This window comes from Gasterosteus aculeatus, chromosome 10, assembly GCF_964276395.1.
Source record: "Gasterosteus aculeatus chromosome 10, fGasAcu3.hap1.1, whole genome shotgun sequence".
Classification (NCBI taxonomy): domain Eukaryota; kingdom Metazoa; phylum Chordata; class Actinopteri; order Perciformes; family Gasterosteidae; genus Gasterosteus; species Gasterosteus aculeatus.
In genome coordinates, this window is record NC_135697.1 from 8,988,312 (window position 1) to 9,001,500 (window position 13,189).

Consider the following 13,189-nt stretch of genomic DNA (forward strand, 5'->3'; position numbering starts at 1 on the left):
ATACACACACACAATTTGAAAGTGGCTATTCCACAAGGAGACATATATTGCCTTTATTACTTGCACCTGGTGATATAATGATATTTCTGTCACTGTGTTTATGGCTCCCACGCAGGCCAGAACCCTTGATCTCATTGAGGATCCAGTCAACTCCATTTAAAAGGATCTCTTTAGTTTTGTACCAGTCCCCGCGCTTCAATGCGCCCTTCAGCCTGAAACACAAACATGGGCATTGTGTTCTATTATTTTTTGCAAAATGAATAATTTGAAAGATATATAGTACCGGCCTTCAGGAATCTGTTCAGGTGAAAAACAATAGAATACACACGGATATAATGACAATATCTGTAAACTAGAAGACATTTGATAAACAATGGCTTTTTTTTCACTCAATCAAAATCACCTGGAAAATAAATTCCCTGCATGAATGAATACATTCTAATGACACACAAGAGATGTTTGTTAAAATACATAACCTATAAAAGGTTTATTTCTAATGAGTATATAATACATAATATATTATTTATATTTTTTAAAAATCATATTATATGCTTTAAAGCCAAATGGTTGTTTTCATATTATTTTCAGTAGTAAATTAAAAACAGTAAATTAAAACGAGTAATAAAAAGTATTTTTCAAAAGAAAGGTCAATAAATGAAGTGGAAGGAATCTCAAATGATATTCAACACTGAATTGGAGAAATTCAAAAGTAGATTTCTTTTTAGATAGACTTAGACTTGTTCAAGTTTGAGTACTATTAAATGTGGGATTTTAAACAGTGATGCATAGCCGTCTACAATCTGTTTTTGCTGGAGTTATTACATCACAGCAGCTTAGACTCACTGAACATTTGTACTTAACTGTTACTTGATAGAACCTTTAGATCTGAGGGATCATAATAATCAGCTCTACATTCAGCCGTGCACGTATGAATGATGGAAAGGATTATGAAACTGCAGTCCCAGAAGGCAGGCAACTGAAAATGATTATTAAAGCAGTATTTACATTTGGAAAACATACAAAGATCTAAATCTAAATGACTTGAGAACCAACAAAACAAAATCAGCTGAAGGTGAAACATTTTCAACCACGTGTGGCAATAATGTGAAAATAAATAAAACTGAGGTTGTACATCCATCATTGAGCACTAAAGTAAACCGCAATCAGTGAAATTTACAACCCAGGTTTCTCTGTTATGTGGTCAGGGGACAAATATCCTCCTAATTCCTGTAGGAGTCTCTCTTAATTGGTACTGAGGAAGTCACTCATTTGGTGGAGGCTGGTAACTGGCTCTGCGCGCCACCCGGCCCAGTCGGTCCACAGCCGCACTCTCAAACGCCCTCCTCATTAGAGGATGCTCCTCCAGGACCTCGTTGAAACTCTCCACGCTCAGGGAGTAAAGACGACAGTAGGTTTCTGCCCTCACGGTGGCTGTGCGTCGTCCTTGGGTTAGCAGGCAGATCTCTGAACCAAAGAGGAGAGGGTCAGTTTAACTTTTAAGGCAATATTTCAATGTGACAGAATGTATTTTATGTAGTTCAGCGAGATGAATGAAAGCATTCTCATGTCTGTACAGATATCAGGAAGCTAGAGCATAATAGACTGAGCCAGGCTGTCTGTTTCCCCGTTTCAACTGTTTGTGCTAAGCTATACGCTAACAGGCGGCTGACTTTCGCTTCATATTTACAGTGCGGAAATGTCACTGTATTAGGACTTTGAAATAAATATCTTGGCCATTAATACTATTTAGAAACTTGCATGGAGTATTTGGACACATGTCAGCTTGGGTTTTGGGGAATGTGGTCTCTTTTTTTGCAAACAATTTTAAAAATACTTATAGGTCAAACAATCAGTTAACTATGAAAATTAACCAAAAATCAGTAAAATATTATATTTGGGATGTTACATTGTGTGAGTGATTAGATGATGGACAGATGAGTAACATACTTGTACGTCAAGTGAAAATGGGTCGGAGACGGCTTTAACAAAAGAAGAAGAATCCCCACCCGCATCTTAAAGATTTGAAGGGAAAGGGTTCGAAGGTTGAATGTTTCACAAACGCTTTACCTCCAAAATAAGCTCCATCGTTGAGCGTAATCTCTTTACTGCCACGTGGGATGACAGTGACACTGCCGTGCTGGATAAAGTACATTTTCCGTCCCAGAGTTCCTTCTCGTATGATAAAATCGGCCGGTTGGAAGACTTCGAAACGCAGCTTGGTCAGTATCACTGTCACAAAATGAGGGTCGGTGTTGGCAAACAGTGGCATGTTGGCCACAAGCCCACGGCAGTTATAGCTGACTATCTCCTGCATGGTGGAGAGAGAAGACATAAACGTGAGTGACGCTGAGACAATTCTACCTGACTGCATTATTGTATTAATATGTTATTCATTACATTCTGTTGTTCAAATACATTATTTTAAACTTGTTTGTTCCTGAGGAAACAATTTATTGATGCCCTAAAAATGTGCAGCATTAGAGGTGCATCTGTGAGGGGATGTCTCTAAGGAGAGCTACGTGGAGAAAAAGGCACACAAAGTCTCATGAATAACAGACCTCCTTCAGCGGATCGCTGAGCTCTCCAAGGATGCTGTCCTCATCAAACATCTTGCCCTGGAATCTCTGCTCGTAATAGTCATGGATCCGCTGTCTTACGTCCGCCGGGAGTTTATGGAACGACATGTACTGCTCCACTTGCTTGTACTGAAATCATTTGCACAAAACGCATGACGATTTGACCTTCATGTGCATACAATTGGAATCCAACAGAGCTGATGTCAGATGTCACATCTAGTCACATTTTCTACCATGTGTTTGCTGAAATATTCCTGATCACAATAATTATGCGTTTATTGGTTTTGCAGTTTTTTTTCCAGTTTTAAGTGGATTACAAACTCATTTGTAATGGGCATTAGCGAGCAGCAATCCAAAACAAAGGTGCCACCATTTGTCCATCAGCCGTTCGGCCTTATCTTGTGAAAATCCCCTGGAAAGGGTCACAGTCATGGCACAAAGTCCATTAGATAATATACATATTTTCTAAGCATTTGGCACAATTTCCACAAATCAACTGCGAGCAAGTAAGCCAGCCTGTGAAATAAAACATGGACCCAGTATTCAATTTCACAGCCAGAACGGCATTAGCATTACCATCAAGCCATTGGAACATATTGTGTGCAAAACTGAAGGTCAAAATGTCTTAGTTTGTTAATCTTTTGCAGACAGTGCGGAGGTGATTACCTTCTCTTGATACTGGCGATGTGATGCATCCAAGGACTGGACCAGGTTAGCCGCATGACCGAGGAACATGGCGTAGCAGGTGGCCCCCACGACCATACTGATCATGGTGAGCCAAACGTCAGTTAAGCCTTCTGGAGGGTGGGCGCCGTATCCTATACACAGCATGTGACTCATGGCCATGAAGAGGGCGTAGGAGTACTGGAGGTGCCATGTAGAATTCTGGGAGGTTGTGGGAGAATATACTTTAGATCTATACAGACACATGAATGCAGCATAAGGGACGTTTTACAGTAGCGTTTGAAGACATACCGTTATCTTTTTGACAAAGGGGGGGGGGGGGGGGGGCACATTGGAGGCAATGTCTGAAAGAGGCATTAGTGTTCCTATTCAAAATATTTAATTAATACTAAAGAGTATTTTAGTCAGTGCACAGCAGCTGGAAAGCGTCTACTCCACATTTTTGTTTATGGTGAAATGATAATAGCACGTTTTTGGTCCTTAAATGAAACGAGGTACACGTTTTTATCAAACATCAACACATCAATGAGCGTCTCACCACCATGTTGTTTTTGGATACCCAGCAGTCTGGGGGAAATTCTTGTAACATAGGCACCATGAAGGTCAGGCAGCCATCCCAGTGACACAAAAGCAGCATCATACCAATCAAGTTGACGATGCGCACGGCAGCGCTGGCCAGGTCATAAGTCATGTGGAAGATCTAAGGGTGAGAGAAGGTGCATGGAAGGACACAAGTTGAACAACTGATGTGTGTACTGTTGTGTGTGTCATCACGAGCTTCGTATCCCATCTTCCTTTACCTCCTCCCATTGGTGAATGTAGCGGATGAGGCGAGACAGCCGGAGAAGACGCAGCAGGCTGAGGATCTTGGTGAAGCGCACGATGCGGAGGGCGCGGGCGGTGCGGTACACGTCAGACGAATCTTGCAGGGACTCCAGGTCAACGACTAGGAAGATGTAGTCAACGGGGATGGAGGAGATAAAGTCCACCAGGAACCAGGTGCGAAGATAATGCATGCGAATATCTTTGGGGTCCAGGATGATGTGGCTGTCCTCTACCGGGATGCCCGTGCGGAAATTGAAAACCAGGTCCATGAGGAAGAGAGTGTCCGACAGGACGTTGAAGGTGATCCAGGGCATGGTGTTCTGGTCTTCAAAGAAGGTGATTCCCCAGGGCAAAATGACCAGATTACTCATCATCAATAGGAGCATCACGATGTCCCAGTAAAACCTGGATAGAACAGGAGGGATGGGAGATCGAGGTTGTCCGGGTGGAAAGATGTAGTTCTTCCAGCTAAATCCCTAAACATTTCCAATATTGTTGTACAGTGATGCACATACAACCACTTTCTAGATTCTTGCTAATTTCGCACCGTGCATCACCAAAGAAGGGACCTGCGGGGTCATTGATCAATTATTTGCATTAGAATAAACTATTTTTTTTTACGGCTTAATGAAGTAACACAGTTTTTTTGTTGTTTGAGGCTATTTTAAAGTATAGACAACCTTTATATTAGATGTACAAATAAACTCCAATGGGAAAATAAGAACAAAGAATATGTATATATCTACTAAACTGCGTCCTTTGCGAGAAAAAAAAATGAATTTCTGCATAAAATTTGAATATTCGAAATAAAATAAAAAAGATATTGTATAAATGGTTATAGTTTTATTCATGTGATACATAATGTGTATGATTTAAAAGGGAATCAAACACATTAAAACTCAGGAACAGGAACAAGTCCTCTGACTGTCCCATGAATGTAAACGCTCTGACATGAGCGAATCCTGCTAATAACTGCTTGTCAAGTTAATCGTGTGAACAGAGCTTCTTTAGGTTTCGGAGTATAGGACAGAGATCCAGGGAGCTTTCTGGAGGTTTAAGGCCTTATCCCTGCACGCAGCGTGAGGCTTATGGGGAAATCTGTTCGCATAGTGAGTGAATTAATTGTCCGTGGAGTCTATTGGTTTCACCCACACAGTGTTTTTTTGTATTCACTATAGAGGGACACCAGTGACACACAGTAAAGTCAGTTACATTCATTACGTGTTTTTACGTGTTTTTAGCGCCACACAAAGCTTTAATCATTGTGTCATGAACGTCCCTTCTCATTCACGTTCATCCCCCCATGTACCCGCGTCGTCTGCGCCTACACGCCCGGGTTACACCGCTCCTTATCATCTCCCTTCATGTGGCAGCAGATTAGTGGTTAGTTGCTGCTAATAACTTCACCAAAGTCTCTGGATACCATTAGGGCTGTTTACATGAAACATGTGACAGGCGGAGTTAATTCTGCTGAATGAAAACCTTTTAGACGTTTTAGCCATAAATAAAAGCAGTGGTGGAACATGAGTAAACATGTTTTTTTTAAAGCATTTCATGTTGACTCTAAATCCAGGATTGAGTATTACTATAACTATTACATAACTATAATATGGATTGCCATTCAAGCTGCTGCTGGTATTCATTTTCAAAAATATTTTTGTTATTTTATTGAAATTGCTGTTGTTGTCTTGGTTTCAGTGGTTGATTTTTTGCAACCAGACATGACATGAAAGGGTGCTGCTAAGTACATCTAGTGAGGCAAGGGAAGTCATTTGAGTGACATGCAGGGTCATTTTCTCATGGACTTCTACACAATCACACCAATCTATCAGAAAGAATGCAAGTTGAAGGCACTTCGACATTGGATTGAGTTGCAGTCTGGAGGCAGTCGCTCGATTTAGCGACTTTTAAAACAACCTCGGCATTTCTAATATGAGCCTTTACTAAACAGAAACGAAGGAGATGTTTTGGATATCAGCAGAGGACCTTTGTTTTATGTCATTCCTCCAATTATTTCCAACTTTAAATTGGATCGAAAATGCAAAATGAAACCAGCAATCAACAAGAGGAAAGCTGAGCGCAGAAATGCGCGATTCAAACTCATCCATTAAAAAGGGAAGTTAGAGCATAAGGTTTAAGGAGAGTATGGCCTCTAGTAATCCCCCCTCAGCTGTCCGTGTATTATTGCATAATAGAGCAAGATTGGAATTATAGGGATTCTTATGGGTAATAATCCCTCTGCACTGGTTTATCCCCTCTGTCTGGCACCGGCCTGATGTTGAAAATGATTTTAAATATGATGCCTGCTATTGTTAGGGACACCACATACAATTTGTTTGGGGCATTTTTGCACCGCCAGAAAAGGCTGAATGATCAGACTGATCTTTTCAAAAGTGAGGCTGAAATAGAACAAAAAATGTTGGATGTTTTTCAAATGGAATATATCGGATTGCAGATATTAACAGCATCAATGAATGCAGTTCTTCTTTCTCATCAGCCGGCAGAAAGGGAGTTACCAGTAGAACCATTAATCCAGATGATCTTGTCCTATATAGTGTATCACTAATCAAATCCCTTCATCGCCTTATCATGTGAGACCCACCCTGACATGAGCTCCTGTCCTGCAGACTGTCCTTGGAAGAATTGGATCTAACCCCGTCACAGACTGTTTGGTTGGATGTAAAGTGGTTACGTTTCAGTGAAGACAGAAAAATCAACCACCAATTGGGGAAATCTAGTTTTGGCAAAAGTGTACTGACTTTTGTTTCCCCCCATTTAGCACGTTCTGTCCATTCATAAATAATGGGGCAGAGAAATGAAAAGGAGACCGGGGGGTTAGGACACTCCGAAGATAACGTCATTATTACCTGAAGTCACTGTAAGGGTGGATGATCCACACTCCAAAGCTCTTGACCCTGGCCTGCTCAGCAGCAACACCCTTGTGGCTACCGAACATGCGCAGGGAGAACTTGTTGACCCCGGGCTGCAGCATCGACCCCAACTGCATCTGGAAGACGGGGGACTGGTCCGGGGAGGGTCTTGTGCCGTCGCTCTCTCCTTCGCCCACCCCGTGGGTGTCGAGCAGGCCGTCCGGATCGGCCGTGTAGTCGTCATTGTGAGTCTGGACCAAGGAGAAGAGCGTCTTGGTCACATCGGCCCTCTTCTCTGGCTTCGGGGAAGGGGTCCCAGGGGGGGTCGTCCTCTGTGAGCCACTTCTCCACCGCGAGAAGCGCAGGCTGCTCCAGCTGCGGTACCTGGATGTCTCCGGTTTGTGAGAAGGGCTCTCGGCAATGTTTCTCTGGTCCTCGATACTCCTGGAGAGGCTGTTCATTTTCATACTTTGCACTTGAAACCGGTAAGGAAAGGAGGGTTCTGTTGTCCCTGAGACTTGGCTTATAGGGGCCCGGTGGTAAAGTTCACTTACTAACAGAGGCCCCTGCAGCCATCTGACGGACTCTTTTAGCGTGAACTTCCAACACAATTTTTCTGAAACACTTGAAGCAGGCTGTAAACATAAAATACCATGCAGGTACCTACATCTAAAATTCCACACTTTGAACTCTCAGATTAGCACAACACAAATGATGAAACACATTGAAAAAAAAATCCACCAAACAAAAAAAGCACTTCCCTTTAATTTGATGAATCCTCCGCGACCGTAAAAATAAAAGCGTCAGCCTGAGCCGCATTCTGTCATTGTTGGTTTGACCAGACGCAAATTGACAGCGAGGGTTGTGAAGCCTCCAGTAATCGCGGCTTGGCATAACTCCGTCCACTCACCTCTCTCCCCCTCCTCCCCACCCCCCCGCAGGAGGGAGAGGGGGGCGGGGAGGGGGGGGGGGGGGGGTGGGGCTCCTGTCCCCTCCCCTTCGTCGGGACGGTTCCGGGCTGCTGATGCGCCCGCAGGACCCGCAGAGCAGTCGGGACGGGGACCATTTATCTTGGATAATTATTTGTATGTGTTTACAAGGAAGAGACAACATGCAGTATGTGAAAATAATTGGTTTTATTATGTACCACGACAGGAGCGTAATAATGACAATGTTTGCGTTGTAAAAGAATTTCAATTTCAATGACAAATACTACAAACAAAAAAAATCCCAACCAATCTGACACTGAAAAGAATTTCAATTTCAATGACAAATACTACAAAAAAAAAAATCCCAACCAATCTGACACCTACAACAAATTGTGGAGAGTTGAGTCTTTGTGATGAACATACAACATACTACTGGGAAGTATATATATACTTTGCTTTACACCTGGAAACCCAAAATACAGAACATCTTTGCTTCTTAAAGATGTTGGTTAAGAAACAAATCCGGTAATAATTACACACACTGTGGTGTTAACGTTAAGTAAAACTATTCATTTTTTTAAAGTGTATACATACCAACCGTTTGCTATCATTTCAGTCTGCACTTGCAGAATTAGGAGCCAATAAGAGAGCGATGCCAGCTGCACAGTGGCCCCTGGGGGCCGCGGCGCCACGTTTCTGGGGGCCACTTCTGGTGACGTAAATACCCACACGCCCTCCACCACTAATCATAGAGAGAAGACATCTCACTCCTTCATCTTCTTCGGAGCAGGGTTTCTTGTTTGGTGCCACACATTTTCCTCAAAGAAAGAATTACACCGTATTATTAACTATTTGTGCTACATTTTCCACAAATGTTTAATTGATACTTTTTACTTACTTAACCGTTGGGTCATCCTTGACAAAATCACATATTTGGCGGTAGCCCGTCGCCTGTGCTCTCAGATTTGCAATCTCTTGGTTCCAGGCGTCATGCTCTGATTTTAAATTTGCTTCGTGTCAAAAAAAGAGAAGGAATAATTTAGACCCAAACAGTAATTATCATATTTCACCACATGATGGCACCAGCAGCTGATTTGTAATGTAATGTGTGCTATGCCTTCAATCTCCGTGTGTTCATGTTCTTTGCCGGCCAGCTCCTCCGCTTTAGTTTCCTACAACAGTGTGAAAGAATTGTCAGTCAATGTGACACGTTGTGTTGTGTTAAGCACTGAATATTTACAAAGAAACAACAGCAGCAGCATCACTGTCATGATTGTTAACCGTAAAGTGCTGTATTCAAACTCCCCCTTCAGTAACATAATCATTTTAAATTACAATTTGAAGTACTTGCTCTGCAAAAAAGAAGATTCCACATTACTTATATATTATTCAATATATTAGTTAATGACTGGTGCATTAATGCATCGGCTTCTCCTTGCACCGGGACCTCTTTACTGATAACAGTAAATTTACTGTTACTGTTACAGAGTAAATGGAACTGCTTACACCTCATAGCCATCTGAAACACGACAAACGAAGTGGCATACAATTGACCCACCAACTACCTTAGAATTGTAGTAAAAGGAACAGTGTGTAAAGTTTAGGGGGCTCTGTTGGCAGAAATGGACTATGATATTAAAACGTATGTCTCTTCTAGTGTATAATACCTAAAAATAAGAATTGTGTTTTTGTTACTTTACATGAGGCATTTGTGTCTACATACAGAGCAGGTGTTTCTACAAACCGAAGCCGACACAGACAGGATTCATTTCTTGTGCAAACAGTGTCTCAATCATCTGTGCGAGCTAAGAATGACGCTTTGTTCTCCTGTAATAGTTCCCGTCCTCCAGAATTGATAAAACAAAACAACAAAACAGGGGACGTCACATTGACACTATTTTGAGGAACAGAAATAAAAACAGTAGAAGAAGTAAAAGAAACTTTTCACCTTTTCTTCTTGACAGATGGTAATTTCTGTTTTCATCTTCTCCACATCTGCGACGGCTTCTTCCACGTTCTTCTCCTCATCTTCTGCTATTTTAGTCCCCTTACTAAGCAGATTTTCCAACTGGACTTTATAGATGTCTAATTTTGATAGTTGATCGTTGAGACTCACCAAGTCCGCTGTTTCTAGTTCCTTGTACAAATGGCTCATGCCCTTTCGTCGTTCCAGCATAATCCCCACCACTAACAGGGACGCCGAGATGGACACAAGGGCCACAAACCCCTGAGTCTGCATTGCAGCTGTTGAGGCTTTTGCTCTGTGAAAAGCAAGCTGCAGAAGCAGGGATGACACATTTGAAGCCTATTGTTCAGTAAAAGTTTTCATTCATCACAGGTGGTAACAACAAGTCAGTGAAGCTTCCTGCCCTCTGCGTCTTGTTTTCCTCTTACCTTCCTACACGATCTTGACTTTAGTTCCTGCCTTATTTACAAATCGTCCACACAGATTGTACGTCGCTCGGCTGCAGACGACCTAACTTTCATTTCATTTACAGCCACTGTCCGTTTACGGTGGTTGCACTTTATTCCTTCCTCTTTCTCAACAGACCGGTTTTTATGCTTGAAGCTCCACACTGCAAACAGGTTGTGTGACTCACTCGACACTCTGTGTAGCCGCGGCATGAGCTGAAAAATGCAAAGTGGTTTTATGCGATGGGGAGAGAACCAGTCTAAAGGAATCTGTCTAAAGGAAGAAGTCGATGGCTGAATGGGAGCTGTGGGATCATTTTCAACTGGAAACTATTCGTCTTCCAAGTGTAGATCTGAACTGTGTATATTATGTTTACTAAAAAATAGCATAAGGTCAAAGGCGAAAGGAATATTGGTATCAAGTAAAACGTTAACAGCTTCTCGGATCTCTTTCATAATTGATTCATTTTCTGACGTCTCTGGTTACGCGATTGTGTAAGCCAATGCGCCTTTGTAAAGATTTGCCTCCCAGCCTTGCGAAACAGGTAGTATTTCTAGTCAATCATGTCTAGTTTGACATTTGTTTAAGAAGCTGCTCAACCACTCCTTTAAAAACTGAGCTGATCTCCTGGGTTGGATTCATTTGGTTAAGATGATCAAGTTATATAATACTTCATGTGCTTCCTTTAACCTTTCTGCCCAACCATTAGAAAATAGGTTATGTGTTGCTTTGATCAAAGTGGTGATTAAAGCAACACATAACATAACATGGTACCGCAGGGTGCGGTTATTACCTCGTGGGGTTAATTATTTAACAACCACGGATCCACAGGTAACCAAAGTAAGCAGACTGAGGCAAATGATTCCCCCAGATTACAAAGAGAACAATCATACAATGTATTAAACCAACTCCCATGCTCTAGAAATTAAAGAACCAAATAAACAAATTAAGTGCTACTAGTGACTAGGCCGCAGCGGGACAGGAGGGGGGGGGAGCTCCACATGATGTGACAATCGTGTTCACGTGAAGCTCAGTCTGTACTTGCTCAGCATAAACTGTTAAACAGAAGCTACTGCACCTAAAAGTAACACTGAATCTACCGTGAGGTCCCACAGAGACACAAGAAAGAAGCTTTAAGTTGCTCCGGTGAGGCTTCAGAGAAACAATAGCAAATCTGCACACTTATTAAACGTATCATTCATTGCACGTCAGCCACCGCCTATGCCAAAAAGAATGGGCAAATAAAGCTTTAAACTTAACTTCATTAGATGTCAGGTCACTGTCAACTATTCTATAGAACCATGTGTTGTCCTTGATAACCGTGATTTCACTCAGCCTGTGACAGGACCCACCCACAACAGGGCCCGCCCGGGACTTAATCATCACCTAAAGTCTAAACATTTCCAAGGTCACTGTGACTGATTTCTGTGTTTTGGCCTCGCGCACACAACCAAGGTTTTGACTGAGCATAACATCTCTGAACAAAACAGAAAACTGTTTACTCAAAGGTTCTCCCTCCCTGGTATCTCAGTCAATGAGCTTGTAGAAAGCTTAAATTCCAAAGTTAGACACGTTGTTTATGCCGTTGCACCCGCTGAAGAGAAGCCGGCCTCTGGTAAGCGATGATCTTTTTGGAGAAAGGCCACAAAAATGTCGAAGAGCTGAGGGCAGGCGGTTGAAAAACAAATCCCCCAGGTTCACTGCGGCATCTGTAAGGAAAGACTTCGCAATTATAACGTAGAACCGAGAAATGCAAGGCAGTCCTTCGTCTCTGACATCACAACCAAAAACAGAAACAACACACAGATAATACACATTCGATTTACATTGGCACAAACATGAAAGTCTGGAAGACATCACACAACATCTGAAGCCCTCCTCTTGTTGCTTAGATGTGATGCATGACCACTGATCTTTTGTACACACATCCCTTCTCTCGGATGTCTTCCCACGTCATCTCAAACCTCCTCTTTTAATTGACCATTTGGAGAAAACAGATTTTCTACAGCCAAAAAAACGTTGGACGTAAATCGTACTTGAAGAAGCGAGTATACTTTGTGTCTATTACATCTTCCATGTTGACATGAGGCTGTTCCAATAACATATTGAGATCTAAAATGTGCCATGCAAGTGAGAGACTAAAAAATTAGACAAAAATTAGAGAAGCAAATTATCTGCAGCGCCGCCGTATTGACATTTGTTTGAACTGCTCTTCTTCCCTTCTCGAACAGCTCGGAATCTTACCATTCAGCATCTCTTTTGAATATCTTATTTCTTTATTTATCACTATTATGCTACATCAAGCATTTACGGAGTGAATTTTTGTCTCTCAAATTTCTGCCTTCATAAAAGTCTATTTATCTCCATTGTAACATACAGTTTGCACACTTGCTGAACTTTTAATTTTTGTGTTCTCATAAAAACTGATTTGAAACATGTAACCTTCTTTTTAAGTGAAATAAACCGTTATAAGCCAGTGGGACCATCTGACACAACACATTGTTGGCGCCAAAATACCTGAATATTCAAATGAAACTGATCACGTTAAGCTTTGTGTTTTATGCATCACAATATGAAAACTGCCATGTGTGTGTGAGTGTTCGTGTGTATTTGTCAGATATATATGTGCAAACAAAGACTACTTATTGAATTGCGATCCTGCAGAATGAATAGAACAATCCGATAAAGTCAAACATTGGAACAATTAGGAAACAACACCAGCACGTCACAATAGTCCTGCGCCCTGCAGGACAGCAGAACAGAGCCTCGCTCGATCATTGTGAAATAAGTCACGATAGCATTGAGAGCGAAGCATTTAAACATCTCACACCCACTCATTATTCTTACAGGTGGTGACCGATCTGCCACAGAGTCAACACATAAATCACACTT

General features: G+C 41.9%; 2 protein-coding genes across 3 annotated transcripts; both read right to left on the reverse strand.

Moving 5' to 3' along the window:
- Positions 1-14: 14 nt before the first annotated feature.
- On the reverse strand, positions 15-7,868 carry hcn3 (hyperpolarization activated cyclic nucleotide-gated potassium channel 3). The gene is made up of 7 exons (XM_040189420.2): positions 6,953-7,868; positions 4,061-4,490; positions 3,799-3,960; positions 3,243-3,461; positions 2,559-2,705; positions 2,068-2,308; positions 15-1,464 (listed from the first exon to the last, which is right to left on the reverse strand). The coding sequence occupies exons 1-7, from the start codon at positions 7,420-7,422 to the stop codon at positions 1,262-1,264; spliced, it is 1,872 nt and encodes a 623-aa protein (XP_040045354.1). The 5' UTR covers positions 7,423-7,868; the 3' UTR covers positions 15-1,261.
- Positions 7,869-8,076: 208 nt separating this feature from the next.
- LOC144383555 (uncharacterized) lies at positions 8,077-10,477 on the reverse strand. Of its 2 annotated transcripts, none has more exons than XM_078081506.1 (5): positions 10,279-10,477; positions 10,001-10,159; positions 9,002-9,056; positions 8,783-8,894; positions 8,077-8,702 (listed from the first exon to the last, which is right to left on the reverse strand). In XM_078081506.1, the coding sequence occupies exons 2-5, from the start codon at positions 10,121-10,123 to the stop codon at positions 8,657-8,659; spliced, it is 336 nt and encodes a 111-aa protein (XP_077937632.1). In that variant the 5' UTR covers positions 10,124-10,159; positions 10,279-10,477; the 3' UTR covers positions 8,077-8,656. The 2 variants fall into 2 exon arrangements, with proteins under 2 accessions (XP_077937632.1, XP_077937631.1); XM_078081505.1 differs by having other exon boundaries at positions 9,833-10,159.
- Between the last annotated feature and the right edge of the window lie 2,712 nt (positions 10,478-13,189).

Excerpts from the sequence above, each read along its gene's own strand:
- hcn3 (XM_040189420.2), bottom strand. The coding sequence starts at position 7,422 with ATGAAAATGAACAGCCTCTCCAGGAGTATCGAGGACCAGAGAAACATT. Across the intron at positions 3,961-4,060 it reads ACATTCACCAATGGGAGGAG|ATCTTCCACATGACTTATGA; the intron begins GTAAAGGAAGAT and ends TCTCACCCTTAG. Across the intron at positions 3,462-3,798 it reads TATCCAAAAACAACATGGTG|AATTCTACATGGCACCTCCA; the intron begins GTGAGACGCTCA and ends ACAACCTCCCAG.
- LOC144383555 (XM_078081505.1), bottom strand. The coding sequence starts at position 10,123 with ATGCAGACTCAGGGGTTTGTGGCCCTTGTGTCCATCTCGGCGTCCCTG. Across the intron at positions 9,057-9,832 it reads CCATCTGTCAAGAAGAAAAG|GAAACTAAAGCGGAGGAGCT; the intron begins GTGAAAAGTTTC and ends ACACTGTTGTAG. Across the intron at positions 8,895-9,001 it reads TGAACACACGGAGATTGAAG|CAAATTTAAAATCAGAGCAT; the intron begins GCATAGCACACA and ends TTTGACACGAAG.